Source organism: Dama dama, chromosome 30, assembly GCF_033118175.1.
Source record: "Dama dama isolate Ldn47 chromosome 30, ASM3311817v1, whole genome shotgun sequence".
Lineage (NCBI taxonomy): Eukaryota > Metazoa > Chordata > Mammalia > Artiodactyla > Cervidae > Dama > Dama dama.
Genome location: NC_083710.1, coordinates 38,729,936 through 38,755,037, shown reverse-complemented (window position 1 = coordinate 38,755,037; position 25,102 = coordinate 38,729,936). Strand labels below are relative to the sequence as shown.

The 25,102-nt window shown below is 40.4% G+C and overlaps 1 protein-coding gene across 2 annotated transcripts in view; it reads right to left on the bottom strand.

The window, feature by feature from the left end:
• MICU2 (mitochondrial calcium uptake 2) overlaps positions 1-25,102 on the bottom strand; it is a 62,767-nt gene that overhangs the window by 1,639 nt on the left and 36,026 nt on the right. The window contains exons 3-11 of one of the 2 annotated variants that reach the window (XM_061133567.1): positions 19,821-19,852; positions 19,652-19,727; positions 13,936-13,983; positions 12,759-12,841; positions 7,057-7,122; positions 5,572-5,669; positions 4,021-4,192; positions 1,015-1,123; positions 422-579 (exon numbers count right to left, since the gene is read on the bottom strand). In XM_061133567.1, the coding sequence (XP_060989550.1) occupies positions 422-579; positions 1,015-1,123; positions 4,021-4,192; positions 5,572-5,669; positions 7,057-7,122; positions 12,759-12,841; positions 13,936-13,983; positions 19,652-19,727; positions 19,821-19,852 (842 nt within the window). The remainder of the gene's footprint in view (positions 1-421; positions 580-1,014; positions 1,124-4,020; positions 4,193-5,571; positions 5,670-7,056; positions 7,123-12,758; positions 12,842-13,935; positions 13,984-19,651; positions 19,728-19,820; positions 19,853-25,102) is intronic. The other variant, XM_061133568.1, reaches the window with a different exon arrangement.

The following is a 25,102-nucleotide window of genomic DNA, read 5'->3' as shown; positions in this document are numbered from 1 at the left end:
TAATAGTGGACATTTACTTCAAGTGTTTCAGTCACTACATTAAGTATTATAATAATTCTCTCCAGTAGATTGTATTGGTTCCTTGTTGTACAGATGAGGAATCTGAGGGTCAGAAAAATTAAGCAGCTTTGCAAGATCTGCTAGTTAATACACGATAGGGCTAGAGCTTGGTCTTGGTATCTAACTACAACATCCAAATTAAAATTTGGAATCGTGGTTCCTGATTCAGATTTTTTTAAAAAGAAAAGAAAAATGGTGGATCCCATCTGTAGGAGATACTTTTGTTGTAATTACTGCTTATAATATCTTTAAAAATGTTGAAAACTCCCATTTAAGACTATACATTAGATCAAATTCTAGGTTTAGTTCCATTCATTTAACTACATATAAACATGCAATTTAAAGACTCAAAATCTGTTACCCATAAACCTCGATGCATCCTGTTTTTTAACACCCCAAGAAACTCTTCATGACTCAGACACTCATCACCATCTAAATCAAAGATCTTGAAGACGGTGTCCAGAATGTTGTTGGACAGCTCCTGTCCTGTTGCTACTTTGACTGCTCTCTTGAACTCCGCTGAAGGGAGAAAATATAAAAACTCATCAACTGCATAATATAGTCTAAGTCTAAATTTTTATTATTTGAGAAGTAAAAACAGCTCTATATATTTATCAGTTGGGAAGTAAAACAACACAAATACTCATCAGGAATGTGTTCAAATAATAAATCTGGCTGAGAAACGTCAGCAGGCTATTTTAATCTAATCAGTGTTTTGAATATACATTTAAATACTTCCTTCTCCATCTCAGGGAGAAAAATAAGAAAGTAAAAGCAAAATTAACTGTTAATAAATTGGCAAATGGTTGTAAATCTAGAATAATCACACTGGATTAACTGAAAGGCCAATCAATTGTTTTTCTGTTAAGTGGTCCCTGGACTGCTATCAATCAGTTAAAGAACAGGATGACAGTGTTCATACATAGTAAAAATTAAGTGAGTCACATAACTTACCTAGTCTGACAGGACGATGAGCTAAACTAAACATCTGCATGGCAATAGCGAAGTCTTCCAGGTGGGTTGCAAAATGACAAAATGACTTGAACTCTTCCAAACTAATGCTCTAAAAGAACAGTGAATTTTTATTACAATTTTGTAAATTTGTTCAACAATGTTATGAATATAACCGTGAGTCCTCTTTTCTATCATGAAGTCTATGAATGTACACTTTCGAAGTCTGGGATGGACCCAACTGAGCACAAATGTTTGGATTTTAGAGATTAGGAGGAACCCTCAGAGATTAAGTGCAGGGCCCTGGATGTGCCTGTGCAGACTGAACATGTTGTGAACATTTGAGTGCAAGGCTGGGGGCGTGTGTCACAGGCCCGCTGTCTCCCCTCAAAGGTCCTGAGTGAATTAAACACTCTGCACATCTATGTTCATTGGGTATGTGTGGATTTCTCATGTCCCTGCTGTGCTCTGCTCCGGTGTCTGAGGGGCTGCCAGGTGACCTGATGCTGGAGGGCAATTCTCCGTGGGTCTTCCGAGCTTCTCACATCTAGTAGACAGAGGCCCAGCCACTGTTCTACTCCAGGGTCTTTCCAGGATATCTGCACAGTGAACAGCCTGCAGCAGACAGAGCTGTCTCCCTCAGAGCAGGGGCAACCGCACCTACTGTCCCTTATGAAGGATCCAGGCTCCTCGGCTGTGGCGCAAACCCACTTCGTGGGCCCTGGGAGACAGACGTGGTGCCTGGGTGGCCTCCACACTACAGACAATAACCTTCTCTGGCTCTGACCTGGCAGGTTTGGGTCTTCTGTTGGCACCCAGGAAGTGACATAGGCTAACTTGCAAAGAGACACAATCTCAGCCCCATTAGTAATTAACACACTGATATCTGAGATCCCATTTTCTACATTAAATACGGTAGAATGTCAGCCCCTTCCGCGGTCTTGATTTTTAAAGATCTCATTATAAAAATTAAAGAAATTGGTCTATTACTTGTGATGCCAGTAATTCCCCCATTTTGTTAATTTTTCCTTTTGATTTTGATAATTTGGGGGGGAGTGAGGAAGGCAACAGATTTCTATATTTTATGCAGTAATTTAATCAATTTCAACAGAAGGCTTTTGGGTTTTACTTAGTACATATACCCACTCTCAGAGATTGTTTCCAAGTTTTCTTCCATACTTACTCAGTTTTCTCTTTAACTTTAGTTCTTTGATTCACCTCAGGTTTATTTCTGAGTCATAAGTGAGGCAGAGGTCACCTTCATTTTCTCCCTCAGATACCCAGTGAATTACCCCAGTTCCATTTATTCAATTTTTTTATGCAACCAATTTATAATCTGAGTTTACACATATTAAATTTCTGTATTTGTATCTATCTCTATTTTCTGTTCAACTGATTTGTCAAATTCATTGTCAGTCACACTGTTTTAGTTCTGATGTTTGGTGCTGTATTTTAATAGCTCAGCTTTCTTTTTTAAAAAGACTTAATTTTTTTTAGAGCAGTTTTGGGTTCACAGCAAAATTATAGGGAAGGTGCAGAGGTTTCTCTGTCCCTTGGCCCCCTGAGCAGTGTCACACAGACTTGTGGCTTGTCTGGCTCCCTCCCAAGAATCCGAGACTGTTTTATGGATGTTGGTTGGTGGTCATGGTACCTGGTGCTCCCCTGAGCCCTGCGCACTCAGGACCACACAGCTCTGCCTCCCTTCAGTTACTAGGCCTTCAGGCCATCAGTCCAGCCAGTAGCTCAGTGTGACATCTCCAGGCCTAAACATTTATTTGCTGGAACATGGTTCACTCCTTTCTTTTCTGGATGGTTTCTGGCAGATGGTGGTACTCCTTGGGGGCAGAGCCTTGGAGAGTCTGGTCCCCGAGCAAGGATATGGGCAGTTCTCCTACCCTTAGCCCACCACAGACGAGCAGCATGACTGAGGAGGTCACTCTCCTGTGTCGGCTGTGGGGTGTCCAGGGCTGATGTGTTGGTGCAGCAAACCAAGGCCGTGCAGATTGACCTGACACTGTACTTAGGGGTTATTTAAGGGACAACTGCCATGTCCATAATACTTAGAGGTTCTGTTCAAAAGGAGGGGATGTCTCTACTGTTAGATGAGTTATTTCTATCCAAGTTTTAAAGGTTTTTCTATATATTTCTTGTTAAATATATTTCTAATTGTTATATATCTCTATTGTAATTATAAATGAGACCTTCATTATATTTCGTTATATTTTCCCTCATCACAGAGATAGCTTTAAAAAAAATTATATAAAAACACATCCCCCACAGAAATACAGAACAGACTTTTGAACTCTATGGGAGAATGTGAGGGTGGGATATTTCAAAAGAACAGCATGTATACTATCTATGGTGAAACAGATCACCAGCCCAGGTGGGATGCATGAGACAAGTGCTCCGGCCTGGTGCACTGGGAAGACCCAGAGGAATCGGGTGGAGAGGGAGGTGGGAGCGGGGATCGGGATGGGGAATACGTGTAAATCCATGGCTGATTCATATAAATGTATGACAAAACCCACTGAAATGTTGTGAAGTAATTAGCCTCCAACTAATAAAAAAAAAAAAAAAAACACATCCCCATGTCAAAAAATTTTTTTTTGGAACAATAAAGTAAAAAAAAAAAAAAAAATCACTTGAGGGTCCCTGGTGATCCAGTAGCTAAGATTCCATGTTCCCATTGCAGGGAGCCTGGGTTTGACCCCTGGTCTGGGAACTAAGTTCCACATGCTGCAACTAAAGATTCCATATGCAGCAACTAAGACCTGGCACAGCCAAATAAATAAATAAAAATAAATATTAAAAAAAAAATCACTTGAAATCTTACCACTGTTCATTAATCATTACTAGCAGTTTAGCAATCATCATTTCATGCATCATATAATTACGTAACAGAGAGCTGCTCAGTCTTGATTAATTTGGAAGCTACTTTACTGAATTCTATCAATACGTCTGACTTATCATTTCATCTTCATCACAAGCACTATAAAAAGGCACACCAACCTCTCCTGCTGACAGCTTCTCTCTCACATTTTTCCAATAAACATCTTTATTTTCAGTGTTAGTGAAAAAAAGGAGCCACTCTGCAAAGTCTTCTTTTCTCATGAAACTCAAACCTTTAGAGAACTGAAGGAACTCCATTTCTTGGACTTCCGCCTGTAAGTTTTCCATAAACCTAAATGTTGGAATACGAGATGGACGTCAGGATTTGTGGCTTCACCTTAGTGCTCTAACTAAGCGTGCGCCCACTCAGGAGCGTGGGCACCCTGAGCAGTATCCCATGAGTTTTAATATACGGCAGGTCTCCAACCAAAGTTTGTTCATCAGATCACACTTAGCAAACTGTCAAATTCAGCACTGGAACCCAGGTTTGTCTAAATCACAGATACTTTTTCAAAATACAATACTGTTTCTTTAAATGAGAACACTAATATCTACACTAATACCGTAATTAGCTACCACAACAGTGTCTCTTGGTGTCACCTTCCTTGTCTTTCCTGGAGATGTACAAGCTGTATGTCTTTATGAAACAGTATCCTTCATCAGACAGGCTGTAAGGAGGAGGCCGAGACAAAGGGCAGAAAAGGCGACATCTTTCTAAGGAAGATGTTTTATAGAAACATCACAGTCCTATAGAAACAAAACTAAAAGCTCCACACTCACATCGAAAGAGCTTCTTGTGGAATTTCTAGGATTAATTTGGGCAGTTAAAAAATTACATGTTTATAATATATTACACACATATATAACATATAATATATGGGAGCTATCTTCTGTTATTACTTTACAACTTATGAAAAATTTTAAAGGCTTAAATTTTCAAGATTACTGAACTCTAGCTCAGTATACCCATAATTTTAACTTTAGGGTACCCTACTCCATCCAACAGACAAGTTCCTGAAAAACTGCATTTAAAGCAGTCTCTGTTTATTGCATCTTTTTAAAAAACTGCATAATGGTATAACAAATTTCACAGGGTCCACTACTTACAGAAACTCTAATTCAAAAAGTTTAAAGAATTCTAAGTGAAATTATTCCCTTTAAACAATCACCAAGCCCAATGATTTTATCTCCTAACCGTGTCTTGTCTCTCACAGGATCCCTCCTTTGCTGTTACCCCTGTCTTGCCAGAGTAAGCCCATCTGACCAGCACCTTCCACGGGCCCCCTTCAGGGCCTCCCTCATGGGCGTAACTCAAGCCCTAGGCCCCAGGGCCTCCGCCCTCACCTCCACCCTTCCCTTTTATTTCTCCCAGACGTAGTCTCTCTGATTCCTGCGCAAGGCACATGTTCTCATGTCTCCATGTCCTTCCTTGCAGTTCTCTGTCCTTCAGTCCCTCTCTGCGCAAACCATTTCTATCTGGTTAACTGACGTATTTTGAGCATAGTAACTTTAGTTTACACTTCATAGGTTCTGCTCTCAGAGATGCTATAGACCCACACACAGTATCTGGTCTTATGGTATGCAGTTCTGGGACATAAATACATGTACTCAGTTGTTTCTTTACTTCTAAGCTATAAAATTCCCCTAAATGAACATAAATATTTGCATTACCTTCGAAATTCTTTGTAATGAAGTTTCCTTTCTCCTCTTTTTCCAAAGAAACGTATCTGAAGTGTTGTGTCAATTTCAGGTTCTTGCACTGTTTGTTCCTATAAAAAATGACAGAATTTGAAGTAAATTATAACCAAGAACATAAATGGATCCTGGGACCTGGACAATTCCTAGGATAATACCTACAAAAGATTTCTGTAACAACAATAACAACAACAAAGTGAATAAAACAGATGCAACCCTTCTGTCCCTCACTCCACATAACACTGTTCTGTATCACCTATGCTCAAGAGGAGGTGAACACCCACGGCTAAACATTGAGGACTCAGGAGGTCTCTGCAGAGGACAAACTCTGGATCAGGCCAACAACAGAGCTTAGAGCAGTATTAGTTATTTCAAAACGTGCCCCCTGGGCACTTTCTAATGAAGCAGGACTGAGAGAATTAAAGCAGGGAAGTCTGGAACCTTTTGCGGAATGCTAGAAATCTGAAAAAACACTAGCTTTTCCTCATTACAAGGTCCCCAGGTGAGGAGTCCATTCAAGACAGCGAGAAGCAGGTTCAGAGACTCTTCCTCCTTCACAGTGTCAATAAAACAAACAAAAAAAATAAAAAATCAGAACGGCTGAAAAGATGATCAGCAGCAACTAAGCAACAAAGGGGCTACACATTTAAACCAAATCATCTGAAAAAGAACAGCTAGAGAAAGACAGGCTGGATACAGGTGTTCCCCAATCCTGCCCCCATCGCCCAGAATCAGTGGCAGGCAGGTGACTGTTGTGTGGGAGTGGGAGAACTCGTGAGAACCTGGCCTATAGAGGGGCAGGCAGCTGGCGTGGGTGGGCCAGCTCCCGTGACTTCACATCTTCGGGCACCATTCAGCTGAGGGATAGTCGGGACCCAGAGAGAAAAATGTGCTTGGAGGGTAGATGGGGCTGTGGTCCAGGGCCTTAAATGGGAACCCAGGAGAGCGAGTGCACTGAGTCCTCTAGTGAGCACTGCAGGACAGGGGTCACAACCCCACACCTGCAGCTCAGAGCCAGAAAGGTAACTGGGTTCAGACAGGGTGGGCACAAGGACAAGTTCACCAACGCTCCGCCAGGCAGAGAGTTGGTCAGCCAGCCAAGCCCTGGGCCTGTCTTCCAGCCCAGGGTGTGCTGTCCCCATGGCAGAGATCACACGATGCAGGTCGCTAGGTGTCCTTCCCCAGGGTTGGCCCAGGGGAAGTGGCGGCAGGTGTTGAGAAAAGCCTGAAGTGGGGACATAGACCAGGGTCACTAGAGGAGGGTTCTGCCCTGCACACATACTCTGGGTGACTCTTCTGAGCTCTGGATCATGTGAATATGGCAAATCTATTTAAAATACTTAAAAAAATCAAGTTACTGGTAATTTTCCCAACTATCTGGGAATCCTTATTTGAAAAAATGGGATGGAGAAGCTACTCTAACAACATCTGCTTGGAAATACTCAATTTATTTTCAAATACCTGGCATTCCGTTTCATCGGTTATTGCTGTCTTCAAGTCATCCTGTTTACTTATGATCTTCTGCAGCTAGGAAGAGGGCAAATAGGAATTCAGGTGCAGGTCTACTGGATTTTTAAAAACAACCTAAAAGACACATACTAAGTTTCTATTATAAAATGTATACTAGTTATTTGTTAAATAATAAATTATTTTTGCCTTATGACTCCTAATAGCTTTTCTCAAGAAACAAAGATGAAAATGGATATGCAAGTATTAATATTATTATGTTTATTACAATTTGGATCATCTTTTTTCCTAAGAAAGCTGGCTCACTTAATAAATACACAGTCTAAAAGCGTCATGTTAAGGTATAAAAACACGATTATCCTCATCTCCATGAGAATTTTTATTCTCTTCCTATCTCCTCTGTCTTTTCTCTATCTCCTCTCTTCTTTTTCTATCTCTGATGCTTCATGGACACATTTCAAGTACCCAGCTCTTAAAAAAGCTATTCATATCCTATAAATGTTCTTCCCTTTTCTCTTAATGCATTTATAAAGCATTAAAACTATTTAAGGGCCTACATCTTTCTACTAATTATAAAACTATCAATAGTACCTTCAGACTGAATACATTTTAAAAAAACCTACCTACCTTTCAGAATCATTTGTACCAATCCTCACATGGAAAGCAAATTAAAAAAAAAAGAAAATTTTTTTTTTGGTTTAATTAAATGTAGACAAAATCTCATACTATGGATCCAAATCAATTAGGAGACAAACCTTTGCCCATTTTTCCCTAGGCCATTTCTTTGTTAGTAGTTTGAAAAATGCTGCCACTAAATTGCAAATTATCACAAATGCAGCTGCTTCTATGAGATTTGTTTTAGGCATATGGTGTATCTCTAGTTCTCTAAAGCCCTTAAACTTTGCAACATTCTCCCCCCGCCCCCCACTTATTTCAGGGAATAAAGCTGAAAAACTTTTGTTTTATCCTTTGTTTTTAAATTGACAACTGACATACTGCCAAGTTCAATACCCAAACACTTCTTGCTTTGTTTCCCACACCTCCTGAGGTTTTTACTATGGCCTCCCTGATAGCTCAGTTGGTAAAGAATCCACCTGCAAGGCAGCAGACCCCGTTTCGATTTCTGGGTTGGGAAGATCACCTGGAGAAGGGATAGGCTACCCACTCCAGTATTCTTGGGCTTCCCTTGTGGCTCTGCTGGTAAAGAATCTTCCTGCAATGTGGGAGACCTGGGTTCGATCCCTGGGTTGGGAACATTCCCTGGAGAAGGGAAAGGCTACCCACTCTAGTATTCTGGCCTGGGGAATCCCATGGACTGTATAGTCTGTGGGGTAACGAAGAGTCAGACACAACTGAACAACTTTCACTTTAACTTTTTCATGGAGAATTTCAGACACAGCAGAGATTCCTGTAACAACCCAACATACATGCATTATGCAGCCTCCACAGTTAGCTGCATCCAGTCATTCCTGGTCCAGATGCACTTCTCCTACCCACTCCCTGCCCCACCCACCCCACTCCTTGCCCTACCCCACAGTCTGAAGATACTCTCTTACAAGCTTTCCCTGAAGCTTCTGGTTTCAGTTTTCATGTTTACATGTGTATCTCAAATAAATTTTTGTGTATGGTGTGAGGGAGGGGTTGTGGCTAATTTTTCCATGTATATATCCTATCCATTTGTTCTACTGTCATCTGTTGAAAAGACTTTGCTTTTCCCATTAACTGATCTGGTGTCTTTGCTAAAAATCAAGGGATCATGTACGTGTGGACTCTACCCTCCACTGTCAACCTGTCCATCCTTTGGGCAATGTCATAGTGTCAGTGTCACTGTAGCTCTGAAGTATCTTAAAGTCAAGTGGAGACAGTCATCGGATTTGTTCTTGATGTGGGTCATGACTGCAGAGGACTAGGTGCTGCTCAAACGACTGTTCTAAGTGCTGCAACACAGTGGTCATGGACAGACAGCGTCCCTGTTCTCACTGAGCTTAAGTTCTAATGGGCCAGAGGTAACCAACAAGCAAACGAACAAACAGGAGAATTTCAGACAGTGTCAAGTGCTGTGACCAGAAAAATGAAGTAGGGTAACAGGACTCAGAAATACTGGGCAGGGGCTTCTGTTAAGACTGACTTCTTCTGAAGAGTTCTCTGTGAGGACACGACATCTGGGTGGAGCTCTAAGTAACTAGCTATGAAAGGAATGGGGCAAGGCCCTCTAGGCAGAGGAACAGTTTCTGGTAGAAACAGAGGTGCTTTGTTAGACAAACAAAAAAAAAGTACTTTTTTTTTTAACATTAGTGGTGAAAAAAGCCAGGAGGACACATTCAAACACACATTCTGAATGTCTAAGAAAATACAGTTAAAATGACCAACTTCATACTGATCCATATTTTCAATTTCAGGCTGAAAATGAAGAAAAGTGTAACACATAGGTCAATTTAACTTATTTTTGCTTTCAGGATGGATCATGAGAATTTAAATCCTAGAATACGAACACTATTCCAGAATCAAGAAGATTGAATACCACTGAATGTCTTTGCATTTAATAATATCTTTAGCAGGAATATGTAGCATTCTAAAATGATAACCTCACTGCATTAAAAGCACAGCCCTTCCCACCAGTGTGGGAGAAATGTGAAGTCAGAGGACCACCATAAGGAGAAATTCACACTAATAAACAGACTTGTCATCAACCTATTGTTTAAAGAAATTGCACTAAAATCCTGGCACTTATCCCAATAAGCAGATGCACCATCTATCAAGGCAAAAGACTAAATTGCTTTACTATTACCAGCTTTGATCAGTAGTGGTGATCACTAGTTTGTTACTATCTGACAGAGTGGGTACTGGCTCTACTGGCTTATACACAGAGTGGCTATTTTACTCACTCTTGGGATGAAGGTGTGAACAATACACCAACCAACACAGCCAGGAGATCAGGATGGTAGTAAGACAGGGGTGTACCACATCACACAAGTCATAAACTAAGATTTTATATTTTGGGACATTTTCACAAGACTTTATATGAATCTATTATTTTCCATCTGCTGTTCCAAGTCAGTCTGTTGTATTTATGTTTAGGGTATTAAAGTAATTTTCATTACTTTTCTAGCACTTATGGTGGGAAGAGGAACAAGTAAAATTCACTGGAGAAACATTCAAGTAAGGTGGAAGAAGGAACAAACACACAAAATCCTGCCTTTTAAACTCTGCTTTACTGACCTGGAAAGAGTTGTTAGTTCTTTCAATAAAATTTCAAGCAGAAGATGCTATATACCTAGGCTTCCTAATACAATGATCATGGAAATGAAATAATTATTCAAATAATTAATGTAAGCATGGTTTTTTCTCCTCTACACTGTTAAGTCAACAAACTATCATGCTCCATGGGTTATCAAGTTTAGTGTTTTATTCCTGAGATCAGCACAAAGAACCTTTTATGGGTTTAGAAGGTTGAGCTTTATAAACTGGAAAAAAACAAAAACAAAACCACCAGTGATGTATTCTAACATAATTCTTTTTCTTGTTTTCTCAATTCATGGAAATGCTAAGGATTTCCCAAACATCTAAGAAAAAAAATGTAGTGTTCAGAAAGTGGTTCTGTAAATTTAGAGTGTTGAACTATTATGTTAAAAAAAGTACTTGGAAAAAAAAAGTACCTGAAAAGCTTTCAAGGTGAGTGTGCTCTAGATGAGATATGGTGACACAAGCAACTGGATGCTTCAAACAGGTGCAAACGGGATCCCTCAGGAAATCCCTGTGATAAGAGCCCATCCACAGGCTTCACAAATTTACTAAACTAATTGATTTTATGTGTAAGAAACTCTCAAAGATTAGAAACAAAGGATATAGCAAGAAAGATCTTAAGCAGGGAATGCACTGATAAATCAGTTGGGATCCTATAAAAATTAGGTTTACAAATATTTAACATCTTTAGAAACCATCTGGGAGAGGGTGTACAGTAGGTGAATAAAGTGAATGCCATGAACGTGTGAGTGAGCAGGCAGTGAAGCTGCAAGTGAATGGCCCCGTGTTTCAGTCACAAATGCAGCCAGTGTCAGTAGCTGCTCAGTTATTTTAAAAAGTCTATTAACTGGGGGAATTATTTGAAAAAATAAAGATACCAACATAACAGATACTTTAAGTAACATCCATTTTAGAACCAAAGCCTTTTCTTCAGAGTGAAGCCAATGACTGAAATTGTTATTATTCTTGTATATAAAAGACAATTTATCATCTGCAGTTTTTAGTTTCATTTTCATTAAAGTGCAACAAAAATACAAAGAAAAACAGGTGAAATTAATATCTCAGAATTATGACTTTATCACATATTCCATATAAAAATCAAGGTACTTAACATTCCTTTCTTTTTTCTTCAAAATCCAATGTGTATTTTACACTACAAGACATTCAGGTGATGTATTCATAGGAAATACAGGCATACCTTATTTTATTGTGCTTTGTTGATTTTGTGTTTTTTTACAAATTGAAGATTTGTGGCAACCCTGCATTGTCAGATGATAGTTAGCATTTATTAACAATAAAATATGTTTAAGTTTAAGGCATGTGCATTGCTTTGATTGGAGATATAATGCTATTCCACACTTAATAGACCACAGTATAATTTCCACCTTCCCTAAAAAACTGAAACATTTGTGTGACTTGCTTTATTTTACTGAGATGGTCTGGCACCAAAACCCACAATTTCTCCAGGGTGTACCTGTACTTGATCTGCATTTAGGTTTCATAAAAAAGCAAATAAAAAGTAAATAAAGGTAAAAATTTAAAAGTAGATTCACATACTCAAGCTGTTTCAAACATACTTGAGATTCTGCCAATACCTGAAGTGAATGTCAGTTTTTCAATGTAAGTTTTAAATGAACTAAAACTTAGAAACTCAGGTTTCTTAGTCACAGTTACTATTTCAAGGGTTTAACAGTCCCACATGCTACTGGCTACTTAACTGAATGGTGCAAGTACAGACTCCACTTTTATATATAATTTCAACAAGCTTTGTTCTCTCTCTTCCTAGTACATTGGAAGAAAAGCACAGACAAAAGAGCTGAGGTATTTTCTCCATAAAGTGCTCCTCTAGATGAAGAAAACCGAGCTCTGCCTGGCACACTCCCCACTGTTTACATGCACTGACGCACTTCTGAATGTTACTGCCAACTTCCTTGGAGTGGAGTGAGATTTACTGCTGCCATGTTACAGAGGTATGTCTTGAGAAACATCATTTAAGCATATTTTCAGCTTTTCAATTATGAGCCTGCACAAATTCCTAGAAAATTCGTACCAATTTATACCTACTGTGGCTTTTTCATCTTCCCTCATATTCTTCATGAAGGCTTCAAGTTTTATTTTTGTTACTCCGTTCTTTTGGTGGGATGTAACAACAATTTTTTACTTATCTATGAAGCCCTTTCTGTTGTATTATCATTTGCTGAAATCATAAAAATAAAACTCTACAAAATGCAGGCACTTCAGCTCATTTCCCCTGCCAGAATCTTATCCCTGTCCTGTAACTGTTTCCTCAAGGCTGTCTTACAGAAATTTTAGTATTTTTGAATGTATATATAATTTTTTGACACTTCATATGTTGGCAGTGGATATAATTTTCATCTTAACAGAAATGTAGAATTACCATGCAAGCCTTCAGGTGTTTCATGATAAACCAAAAATAACTAGAATCTACTTACCTTAAAAAATTCCTTTTTCTCAACCATCTCGTCACCATCTGCATCCAGCATTTTAAATGCAACATGAAACCCAGAATGGGGTTCTGCAAATGAAAAATGAATCATCATATAAATGTTGGTGTATGTGCTACTAAAGTGAGCACGTCATTACATACATGTTGGTGGAATGCAAGTATATGAAGACCTACAGGTCCTCAAACTTGAAACAAGCCACCAGAAACAAACAAGCACCTAAAGTAAACAACAATCCCTTCTCAGGATGGATGACAATTCTCAAAGGCTGGTATGTGTCCATGGCGCGCTGTTCTGCTGTTAAGTGTTCTGCCCTTCCAAAGCAAAATCCAATAGAGAACTTCATTTATTTCTTCAGCTCTGCTAGAGGCTTTCCTATGTCCTTATAAACTTTGGCTATTTTCACACTGATTGTCATTTGTGCCATGTGCTCAGTATTGTCTGACTGTTTGTGACCCTGTGGACTGTAGCCTGCCAGGCTCCTCTGTCCATGGGATTCTAAAGGCTGGAGTGGGTTGCCATTTCCTCCTCCAGGGGATCTTACTAAGCCAGGATCAAACCCACATCTTGATTACTACTCTATTTCCCTTTCTCAAGAGTAGGGTTTTGCAAAAACTATTTTGAAATAACTTTAGACTTAGAGAAATACTGCAAAGCTGGTCCAGGGAGCTCTCAGGGGCCCTTCACGCAGCTTCCTCTAAAGTTAGCATCTTATGTAACCACAGGATATTTGTGAAAACTAAGAAATTCACGCTGGTGTGGCATTCTTAAACTAAACTACAGACTTTATTTGGATTTCATGTTTTTTCTATTCTAGGATCAAACACAAGAAAGCCTGTTGCATTTAGCTGCTACATCCTCTTATCTCCTCTGAGCTCAGAAAGTTTCCTAATCTTTCCTTGATTTTCATGATGTTGGCACTTACAGGAGAGTTACTGGTCAGGGATTCTGTAGAATGTCAGAGGAGGCATGTTTCATATTCCTACAGGAAGGCTGCATCTGACTCTGAGACAGCAGTGGGGGGATAACCTCCCAGCAGGGCTGCCTTGCAGGTACAGAAACTGCAGCACCAGCGACACCCTTAACAATAGAAAGGTGAATCCAAACCTCCTGCACCAGGAGAGAGGATTCACATGATCAATAAGCAAAACTGTGGGGCACTTACTGGTGAGAATCGTGAGCAGAAAGAGATACTCAGTGTAGGAGATCAGCCCTGAAAGGGAGAAAACACCAACATCAGATAATCAGCTTTAGATGGTTTCAATTCAGTTCAGTTGCTCAGTCGTGTCTGCCTCTTTGCAACCCCATGAATCGCAGCATGCCAGGCCTCCCCGTCCAGCACCGACTCCAGGAGTTTACTCAAACTCATGTTCATTGAGTCAGTGATGCCATCCAGCCATCTCATCCTCTGTCATCCCCTTCTCCTCCTGCCCTCAATCCCTCCCAGCATCAGGGTCTTTTCCAATGAGTCAACTCTTCGCATGAGGTGGCCAAAGTACTGGAGTTTCAGCTTCAGCATCCGTCCTTCCAGTGAACACCCAGGACTGATCTCCTTTAGGATGGACTGGTTGGATCTCCTTGCAGTCCAAGGGACTCTCAAGAGTCTTCTCCAACACCACACTTCAAAAGCATCAATTCTTCAGTGCTCAGATTTCCTCACAGTCCAACTCTCACATCCATACATGACCACTGGAAAAACCACAGCCTTGACTAGACGGACCTTTTTTGGCAAAGTAATGTCTCTGCTTTTTAATACGCTATCTAGGTTGGTCATAACTTTCCTTACAAGAAGTAAGCATCTTTTAATTTCATGGCTACAATCACCACCTGCAGTGATTGTGGAGCCCAGAAAAATAAAGTCTGACACTGTTTCCACTGTTTCTCCATCTATTTGCCATGAAGTGATGGGACTAGATGTCATGATCTTAGTTTTCTGAATGTTGAGCTTTAAGCCAACTTTTTCACTCTCCTCTTTCACTTTCATCAAGAGGCTTTTTAGTTTCTCTTCACTTTCTGCCATAAGGGTGGTGTCATCTGCATATCTGAGGTTATTGATATTTCTCCCAGCAACCTTGATTCCAGCTTATGCTTCTTCTAGCCCAGCCTTTCTCATGATGTACTCTGCATATAAGTTAAATAAACAGGGTGACAATATATAGCTTCAATGTACTCCTTTTCCTATTTGGAACCAGTCTGTTGTTCCATGTCCAGTTCTAACTGTTGCTTCCTGACCTGCATACAGGTTTCTCAAGAGGCAGGTCAGGTGGTCTGGTATTCCCATCTCTTTCAGAATTTTCCACAGTTTATTGTGATCCACACAGTCAAAGGCTTTGGCCTAGTCAATAAAGCAGAAGTAGATGTTTTTCTGGAACTCTCTTGCTTTCTCAACGATCCAACAAATGTTGGCAGTTTGATCTCTGGTTCCTCTGCCTTTTCTAAAACCAGCTTGAACATCTGGAAGTTCACGGTTCACGTACTGCTGAAGCCTGGCTTGGAGAATTTTGAGCATTACTTTACTAGTGTGTGAGATGAGTGCAATTGTGCAGTAGTTTGAGCATTCTTTGGGATTGCCCTTCTTGGGGATTGGAATGAAAACTGACCTTTTCCAGTCCTGTGGCCACTGCTGAGCTTTCCAAATTTGCTGGCATATTCAGTGGAGCACTGTCACAGCATCATCAGTAACCAAACACATGCTTCTTGGAGCCTCCACCCAATCAAAACACACACACATTTTTACTTTAAACTACCTCTCTTTCTTAAAGTGGAAAGTTTTTGTAAGAGAGTTAAATATAGTACTAATGCTTAAAAAGAAGGAGAGAGGTTTATTAGGACACTGTTACTAGGAAGGAGAGGAATGGTCACTGGCCAACAGGTGAATGTGTCCACTGGAGGTTTCATCTGCATGTCACTTTGTGTAATTTCTACTTTAATTTTACTACTAATAACATTTCAAGTGAAGCAAATTCACAAATTCAGGAGAAAGCCAGAGATTTCAATACACCAAAAGTCAAACTATATCTTTAAAATGAAGAAACTAATCTCTATAGCAGTAACTTGATTTTCATCTATAGGTTCTCCCTCACCTTTTTTCCCCTTCAGTTTCAGCTTAACTGTTGAAGAAGCCTGGTCCTTTTTCCTGTAAAGTTTAAGTGTTTAGAAGACTTTGTGAACTCCATCTTTTTGCGTCATTTCACATGTTCCTCTAATGTCTGTATTCGCGACAAACTGGTATTCAGATCCAGAGCTGAGCTGAGATTCAAGTTTGGCAGAAATTCTTACTATACAGTGCTATGTACTTTCACCAGGAGGCCAGAAGGCAAATGTTTACAGGACATACTAAAAGCCACCAAGGGACGCAGACAGTAAAAGCTATACAGGGTTTAAACAAAAGGTGAAGTTGTTTCCAGAGCTGAGATGATGGGAGAGTCAGAGAGAAAGTAGTTCTAACGGTGGCCTTTGAATGATGGGTAGACCTGCAGTGATGCCGGGGTGGGGGAAGCGGACGCGTGTGCACAGGAGAGATGCAGCTGAAGTGAGCCAGGAGAAGCGAGGGCTTGTCTGCGAGGGTGTGCCTGCCAAAGAGTCCCCAGGAAGTGCAGTGGCAGCCTGGTGGCTTGGAGATGAGGAAGGGAGGGGGGTGAGAGTGACAGTCCGGCACATCAGGAGACTGTCCCCGAGGGCCCCAGAGAGCACAGCTGAGATGTGGGGTGAGAGCCATGCAGAGTAAGGTGGCTGAGGGTCTGACCACTTAGGTGGTCCACTGCTTCAGCTCATAGGCAACTTCAGGTATATATTTTAAATGCTCTTAATGACTTAGAGGTTTTTACATCACCAACTTTTCTGATGTTTTTATTCTGAAGCAGGTGTACTTCCCTTTAATAAAAAAGCCCACAGTAAGTCTCCAGGTATTTTTTCCTAAAAACATTCAGTGTTTACATGAATGGAGAATAAATTAAGTGTGTTTTGTCATATCTCATACCTGAGAGAAATGCTCTAATCTTAGTTGAAGGATCAAAGTATTTCATCCCTTGGCAGCCTCAAAAAAAGTGAACAGTTTTTTTTTTCCCTCTCTGATTTTCAAAGGAATACAGCAATGTGAAAAAATGACCAGGCTGATGGACTGAGCTGGGCTTGGTGCCAAAGGGGAACCTCAGCTTTCTTTTCTTGAGACACAGGTATGTGTCCTGTGTTTGGTGGGGAGGGGGTTTTTCGAAAAAGAAACTTCCAGAGTCTTTCTTTGAAATACTGACTTAAATAAAATGCTTGAATAAACACAGTTGAGACAGTGTAAAAACAGCAGCCTACACTCTCAAGACAGATTATAGACAACACAGCTCTCCAACAGCATTCTAGGCAGCTGCCTCTGAAAATGCTTTTAAGGAAAACTGACACTTCTGAATATTTATAGGAGAAACTGTTTAATATATGTTTGTTATACTGAATGGTAAAATAAATGCTGTTAAATGGCAATGTTTCAAAACTGCATGTCAAATAGAAATTTTAAATAATTTACATTAAAAAATTTATTAAAGAATCTTTAAGGGCCACTAGTCTCAAGAGGTGATTAAGTTCTATTAGTTACTATGCCTCTCTACAAATATTTTAAATTTGGAATCATTGAAAAATACGAGCTGCTACTGAAAGCAATTTTGAGAACTCTGTTCCCCAAAGAGAAATTACTACGTGAATCATAGGAACATATTTGTATCTTACAATATACCTTATAATTTATATTCAGTATATTCCTGAGGATGGCATTATATTAAGAATTCTCCTCAATTTTAAAAAATACATAATTATAACTTATAATTTACTTTTCTTTATAATAATGCCTGGAGGTGGACTATTTTCTTACCTCAAAAAACTGTAGTATACTAGCAAAAGTACATTATCTTTTGCTAGTTACAGTATAATAAGCATTTTGATAAGTTTTTTTAGGTGGTAAAATAGAATATTTCAAATTGCTCCAAATGTAGCTAGATTTTACATTCTGATTTTCAAATGACTTCATTCATATCAACAAAGGGGTATATCTGGAAAAAAGCGTATCTGTTGAATCTTTCCTATAAAATGTTCAGTGCTTTAAGTTGGAATGTGCTTCTCAACTCATGTATTTCAGAGAAAAACAACAACAAAAAAACTGGTTGAAGTCCTTCTCTCACGACATTTTCTTGTTCTGTTTCCTGTTAGCTTCTCTAAGAGGTAGGAGAGGAGAGGATGAATTCAATCAATATTTAGGAGGCAAAATTAGAAAGGGGTCTGTTTGCCCATGAAGGATGGGCGGACAAAGAGAAAGAGCTCAAAGCTGTTTCTGAGTTCCAGTGAGAGGGGTGAGAAGCACTAATGCCCAGGAGTGAAAGTAGCTCAGTCATGTCTGTCTCTTTGTGACCCCCCCGGACTGTAGCATGCCAGGCTCCTCTGTCCATGGAATTCTCCAGGCAAGAATGCTGGAGTGGCCAATTCCCTTCTTCAGGGGATATTCCCAATCCAGGGATTGAACCCAGGTCTCCTGCGTCGCGGGCAGATTCCTTACTGTCTGAGCCTCCAGGGAAGCCAACGGTCAACAGAGCCTGGGGTAAGGGTGCTGGCGCCTGGAGAAGTGGCAGCACTCGGCGGGGTCGCGGTTGTTCTCACTGGGCCTGTTCATGCTCCTTCCCATTCCTCACCCTCATGTGTTTCTGCTTACCTTCCTTGTCACCAGCCAATTCTATTCCTTACTGTTGGCTGTTTTTGAGACACCCCCGTGTGGAAGGCAGGAAGTGAGGTTTCTTCGCCTCCAGCCACTGCCCAGCGCACCTCCTCTCCCACTCTGACGTGAGTGCTGTCATCCTCTTCTACCTCTTCTACTGTCCCCTAGTCCTCCCCCTCCCTTTAAAGCCCCTCAGCTCCCTCCGCCCAGAGGGCTTTCTCACAACACCCCACCCACACCCCACTGCTCTCAGGACAGGCCCAGACTCCCTCCCTCTCACCCCCGGAGTGAGTCAGGTCCGCTCATGCCCAGCTGCCCTCACGATCATAACCCACTTGCCAAACAGCCTTTGTCCTTGGCTGATATGCCTGCAGCTGGTCTTTCTTCCCCCTTTCTGACTCAACCCACCGCACAACCTGCTTCCACACAAACGCTGCTGTAGATGCTCCGAAATCCCCCTCCTCAAGAAATGCCTTCGGCCGAGTCCTGATGCACCTAAGAGCTGGTCCTCAGCTAAGGACAGTGGAAGGCCCGCCCTTCACGGAATGAGAGCTGGTCCTCCGCCAGGAAGGACCACCCTCCTCCGAGCTCTGCAGACCACCTCCCCACCCCCACCCACTCCGCAGAACCCCACACACCCAGAGAGGCCTCCAGTCCCTTCATTCAACACAGAGCAAGGCCCCCTCGGCTTCCATCCCCCAGGGCTCCCCGCCCCCAGGGCCTCCAGCTCACACCAGACGCCCTTCTCCAAGTGCTGCCTCCAGGACCTGCCCCAGCACTAGACCTGCCCTCGCTGACGCCCTAGGACCACATCCCAGCCTGCTCTCAGTGAGGACCCTTCCTGGCTCTGGCTTGGGCTGGTTCTCTGACAAGGCCTCCGAATTCTCTCCGAGGTCTTCTCTTCATACTTCAGGTGCTCTGCCTCATCCTTCCCCCAGGCTTAATAAAATTGATGTTTAAATACTTTTTCTGTAGTTGCTCTAAGAGTTTATGAAAATTACTTCTGATGTAATGAGTACTTTATTATGATTTTTAAAAAATCTATTAAAGAACACAGTGTTATAACATCGTCTCTGTAGATTCTCTAATATATATTCTCCAATTTATAGGTGCAAACCTCATAACTTAACTCCTTAATAATGTCTCTGTTAAATAAAATGCAATTGGAATTTTAACAACAAACCAAAGTTACCTTTATCGCCGAGGTCTCTAAAAAAAGTTGATCCACAACCAGCTTTTTTGATTCCTGCTAGTGTATCCTCGATATCCTTTAAATACACATATTAAAATCTTTCATAAATTAAATAATTTATAAAAGTTAATTTTCCATCTTAAAGAGAGATCTCCCCTCCATTGCTTACCTTATCTGTCAGCCTCTTGACAGAACTTTTACCTACAGCAAAGAGGAAATATTATTGAGTGCCCATATATTGTAATACCTTGGTAAAACTCAGCTTCCATTAAGAGAGAAAACTGCTTGAAAGACAAAACAAGTTTATAAAAAATATAAGTCTGGCAATTTTAGCTAAGATCTTTAAACAGAAGTTACAAGCCAGAGAACTCTAAACACGAACAATGCAGTTGTATGTCAGACTCATCCTCACTGTCACTCCGCTCCAGACACATGGGGTCTTCTAACGGCCTCTGACCTATCATAGCTGTCCAAGAGAAATAAATTTGTGCCAAACACAAATTCTTTCCTTACATGATTATTAAAATCTGTCTCCTTTTGCTTTAATTGATTATAAACATATACACACATTTCAGAATGCTACCTTTTTAAACCCTGCAAAGTTCTTAAGTTCACAGCTCCCCAGTCAGATCTAAAGGGTGGCCAGCACGGCTGTTCATTCTAAAGTGATGTTACTTTTAAGTTTCCTACAGGGTAACAGATTAAAACTCAGGCTTTTAACCATCTTCTTTATACTGACCTCATTTTCTCTCATTTACTGTAAATTCTAAAGCAATCACATTGCCTGTTTGGTTGAAACTTTTTCTGAAGACAACCTCAAGTCATTTTACACATCCAGAACACTGAAAAGTATGTTGTTTATTTCTTCTGTAAGATATGTGCATCACTAACTTCCCTTCTTGTTCTCAAAATTATCTATAAAGGCCCTTCAGTACAATTACAAGTGTATGAGAATTCACAAGACAGGTTAAAAAAAAAATACCTTTAGATGTGCCTTTTTGCAGTTTGGGATGCTTACATTTGGATTATAAATCTACTGGGGACAAATTCTATTATCTATTGTTAATAAATTACCAAAATTTTATTTTTGCATTAATAATCAAAAAACACTAGCTGTGAATATGACTATATAAATTTCAGAAACATCTATGACCATGTTGGTAAGCTTAGGTGCCACTATTTTGGAATGATTGTTTGTTGCTGATAAACTAGTGTTACCCAATGACAACCAGATTTTAATACTAGGTCTATTATAACATGAGATCATCAAACACATAAAACGTCCCCTGTTATTTCATGTTAATTCCAAGTTTTGCTTGGTACTTGTATAGGTATCTGATTATCAAAACTGGAGAAACCATGTATTTAATGAACTTCTTGCAAACATTTTTTCAAAACAGTATCACTAATTAGAAAATGGTAAAGAAATTATCTTGGCTGATAAAAAAGTTTGGGGTACATTCTGTTACAAAAAATTCATTTTCAGGTTAAAAAGAAAAGGCAGAGCTCCTAGTAGAACACGTAGTCTCACTTCCTTAAACACTTCTCTTGAGTCAGAGAGGGGATTGTGGTGTTTCACACCCAGCGCCTCTCACCCAGGCTGCTGGGTTTTACACCCTTTGTTTACGGGCTCCCCCAGGAGAGAGACCGGGCATCAGAGTAAGAGATGTGAAGTCTGATGTACATGAGGGGCATGACCACTGTCCACCTGACAACAGCAACAACACTGGGACGCGGGAAATTCACTGCAATATAAGGATTCTTTTTCTGGCAGTCCTCTTCCCCCACTTTTTAAAAACGGAGGTAGAGTTGATGCACAATATTAGTCTCAGATATATACCACAGTGATTAATAATTTGGATAAGATATTGGCTATATTTCCTGTGCTGCACAGTACATCCTTGTAGCTTATTTTATATGGAGTACTTTGGACCTCTCAATCCCCTACCCCCATCTTGCCCCTCCCTGCTGCCCTCGCCCCCCTGGTAACCACTAGTGTGTTCCCTGTGCCTGCGAGTCTGTTCCTTTTCTGTTATATTGCTTTATTTTTTAGATCTTCATATAAGTGATGACGTAACAGTATTTGTCTTTGATTTATTTCACTGAGCACAATATGCTCCAGGTCCATCAATACTATTGCAAATGGCAAAAGTTCATCATTTTTGATGGCTGAGTAGTACTTCACTGTATGTATATGCCATATCTTCATCCCTTCATCTGATGGACACTCGGGTTGCCTCCATGTCCTGGCTATTGTAAATAGTGCTGCTACATATGTACAGATCTTTTCAAATTAGAGTTTCTTTCTTCTTTGGATACATGCCCAGGAGGAGTGGGATTGCTGGATCATATGGCAGTTCTATTTTTATCTTTTCTTGAGGAGTCTCTACTGTTTTCCACAGTGTCTCCATCAACTTACATTCCCACCAACTGCGTATGAGGGTTCCCTTTCCTTGACAGCACTCGTTATTTGTGTTCTTTTTGAGGATGGCCACTCTAATTGGTGGGAGGTGATACCTAACTGTGGTTCTGATTTGCATTTCTGTGATGATTAGCAATGTTGAGCATCTTTTCATATGCCTGTTGGCCATCTGCATGTCTTCTCTGGAAAAATGTCTATTTAGGTCTCCTGTCCTTTTTTTTTTTCCCCTTGAGATTGAGCTGAATGAGCTGTTTATATGGCTTGGAATATTAACCCCTAATCAGTCATATTATTTGTTAATATTTTCACACACATAAGAAATTCATTCTTACTGTTTTCATAGCTATTTCATACATATTCACGTTCTCATAAAAAACAACAGCCAAAAAGGTAGATTCAGAGGTGAGGCTGTCTTGCTTTGTGGTGCGAGTGTGAAAGGATGGAAAGTACACAGTGGCTTTTCTGGGCAGGGAGGGATAAATCTTCAAGCACTACGATGGAATTTTGGCTCAAGAAGCAGAATGTTCTAAAAGCCTCCACCTACTCTGGAGATTCCAGCACGTGGTTTTCACTGTTTACAGAGGATTTCTGAAGTTGAAAACCAGGAACAAGCACACCATGTTACAGGCAAACAGCCATTTTAATACTTAAAATAAGTAAAACTGCACTACTACATATTAAGTACAGTTACAGGTCAAATAAATCTTTGCCTGTAGCCAAAATAAAGTTATTTGATAGCCATAACTATAAAAACATTGCTAATGGTATCTAATTCAACTTCATTTTGCTAGAGATCAGCAGACTCTCGACACATAAAAATGAGATAATAGAGACACTTACATCGTTTCATATCTTTTGCATAAATACATGGAATAGCTCTGGCATCAATATCAGGATTGGCGTTAAGAGCTGATTACTCCAACACTTGCTTGAATTCGGTCCCAGCAATGATGGAAATCACTGCATTGCATGCAATTCCACAGAATCTCATACTTAGAATGCTTTTACAAAGAATATCAGAAGAATAGTAATGTGCTTTGGGCTTAGATTATAAAAAGAGCCATGTTTAAAAGATTTCATTTATTTCATTTCACACTCATCTCTTTAATGATTCCTTTTTACATCAATCAGAGAACAACAGTAAGAAAGTTGATAAAAAGCCTACGAGTGTCTAAAGACTGTAAGAGTGGAGGGAAACTGACCTTCCTGAATGTTTTCCCAAGGAGGAGAAATCTGTCTTTAAAGAAAAAAAAAACAAAACCACCATGGTCCATGGGCTTTAAACCTGCTCTTCTCACACTGGAAAACGCCTCCCTTCCAGTTAGGCTGGGATGGGGGGTGGTCATGGGCCAGGGGACAGATGAAAGTTTTGCCCCCCTGCTGCTTGACACCTATGGACATGCTTCTTAGGCCCATCTGGGGGACGGTGTGCATGTGTGTCCACAAGAAGGCCTGCAGGGGAGAGCGTGTTTCCGTGGGCGGATGGCACAGTGCTCGATGCCGCCAGGGCAGACAGTGCTCACGGCCCAGTCTCGCCCACGTGCTGACTCTGCTCCACTGCAGGGCGGGGAAGGAGACTTCTCAGTGAGTCCTTGGAAGACCAAAGAGCCAATATTTGGAAGTGAATTTATCAGAAGCTTTACGTATTTAAGACTTCTGCATTGACTCTTACAAATCAGCTCACTTTTCTGACAGAATTGCATAGGTGAAAATGTTTTGGTTTAGAACCAACATGAGGAAAGCATATAGAGTCACATTTTTATTATTTTAGTCTCTCCATTTTTTGCAAAGTATAATAATTTTAAAATTAATATTTTAAACTGGCAACAAGGATTAGTTTTATATATACATTTTTATAGCTTTACTGTCACATTTTACATACCACAGAGTCCATTTATTGAAACTGTATAGCTCAGTGGTGTTTAGTATATTCAGAGTATATTATATTAGAATATAGTATATTCAGAGCGGTACAACCATCACCACCATCTAATTTCAGAACATTTTCATCAGGCCCCCCAAAGAATGAAAACTCATCAGAAGTCACTCTCCTGCCCCTACTTCTGGGCAGCCACTAACCTACTTCCTGTCTCTGCAGACCTGCCTGTTCTGGCCACTTCATACACATGGAATCAAGCAATATGTGGTCTTTGAGACTGGCTTCTCCCATCCAGCATAACCTGCTCACGGTTCACGTGTGCTGCCGTGTGCGTCAGCAGGCAGACCTCGGAGGAGTGTGGGCTCAGTGCTCAGCACCCTCTGCCTCTACTACAAAGACATGACATCTTTCATGGCTCTTTCACATTTGTCCTTTAACTATTTCTCAAACTTGCTGATCAAAATGATCACCTGGGAGTGCCTGTTAAATATATGGGAATATAGGACAGGCAGCCAGATAAGGACGAGAGGGTATTACTGATTCCATGACCCTATCTCAGACCTTCTGAATCAAAATCATGAGGGTAGACAGGGGAAGGACTTGAAATTTTAGCAAAAGGCTCTCTCTGAATTTACTGTCAAGTAAGCTCGGGGAATTCTGTCATCACCTGGATTAGAGAGAATGAAATGGTACCCAAAATTACAGAGTGGGAAACCTCAGAGATGTGGAAACTCAGCCCCAAATCAAATAGCTACAATAGTGGCAAAGATACAAAGGATCTCTTTTACCTGCAACAATTTTAAAATTTAAGATTCATTTGTAGAATTTCAAAAGTCTTAAGATAAATTCACCAAGACACACACTCACCCAGCAATTCTGGCACATGCACCCAACAAATTCTATGGTCGCCGTAATTACAGTCCTTTTCAGAGTAAATTGTTAACACCAATGGGTTAATCTTAATTTGGATTATTTATACCCTTACGTATTTATGTGCAACAAAATCTATGTTGAAGTATAAGTAAAGGCACAAAATGTACAGAGTCCAGAAAGATAAACACCAGGTAAAAATAAGTTTAGGGGCTAATAAATTTCAGACTGGTGTATTTCTTTCTGTTTATACATGAGGATCATGGGTCACTGGGCTGGC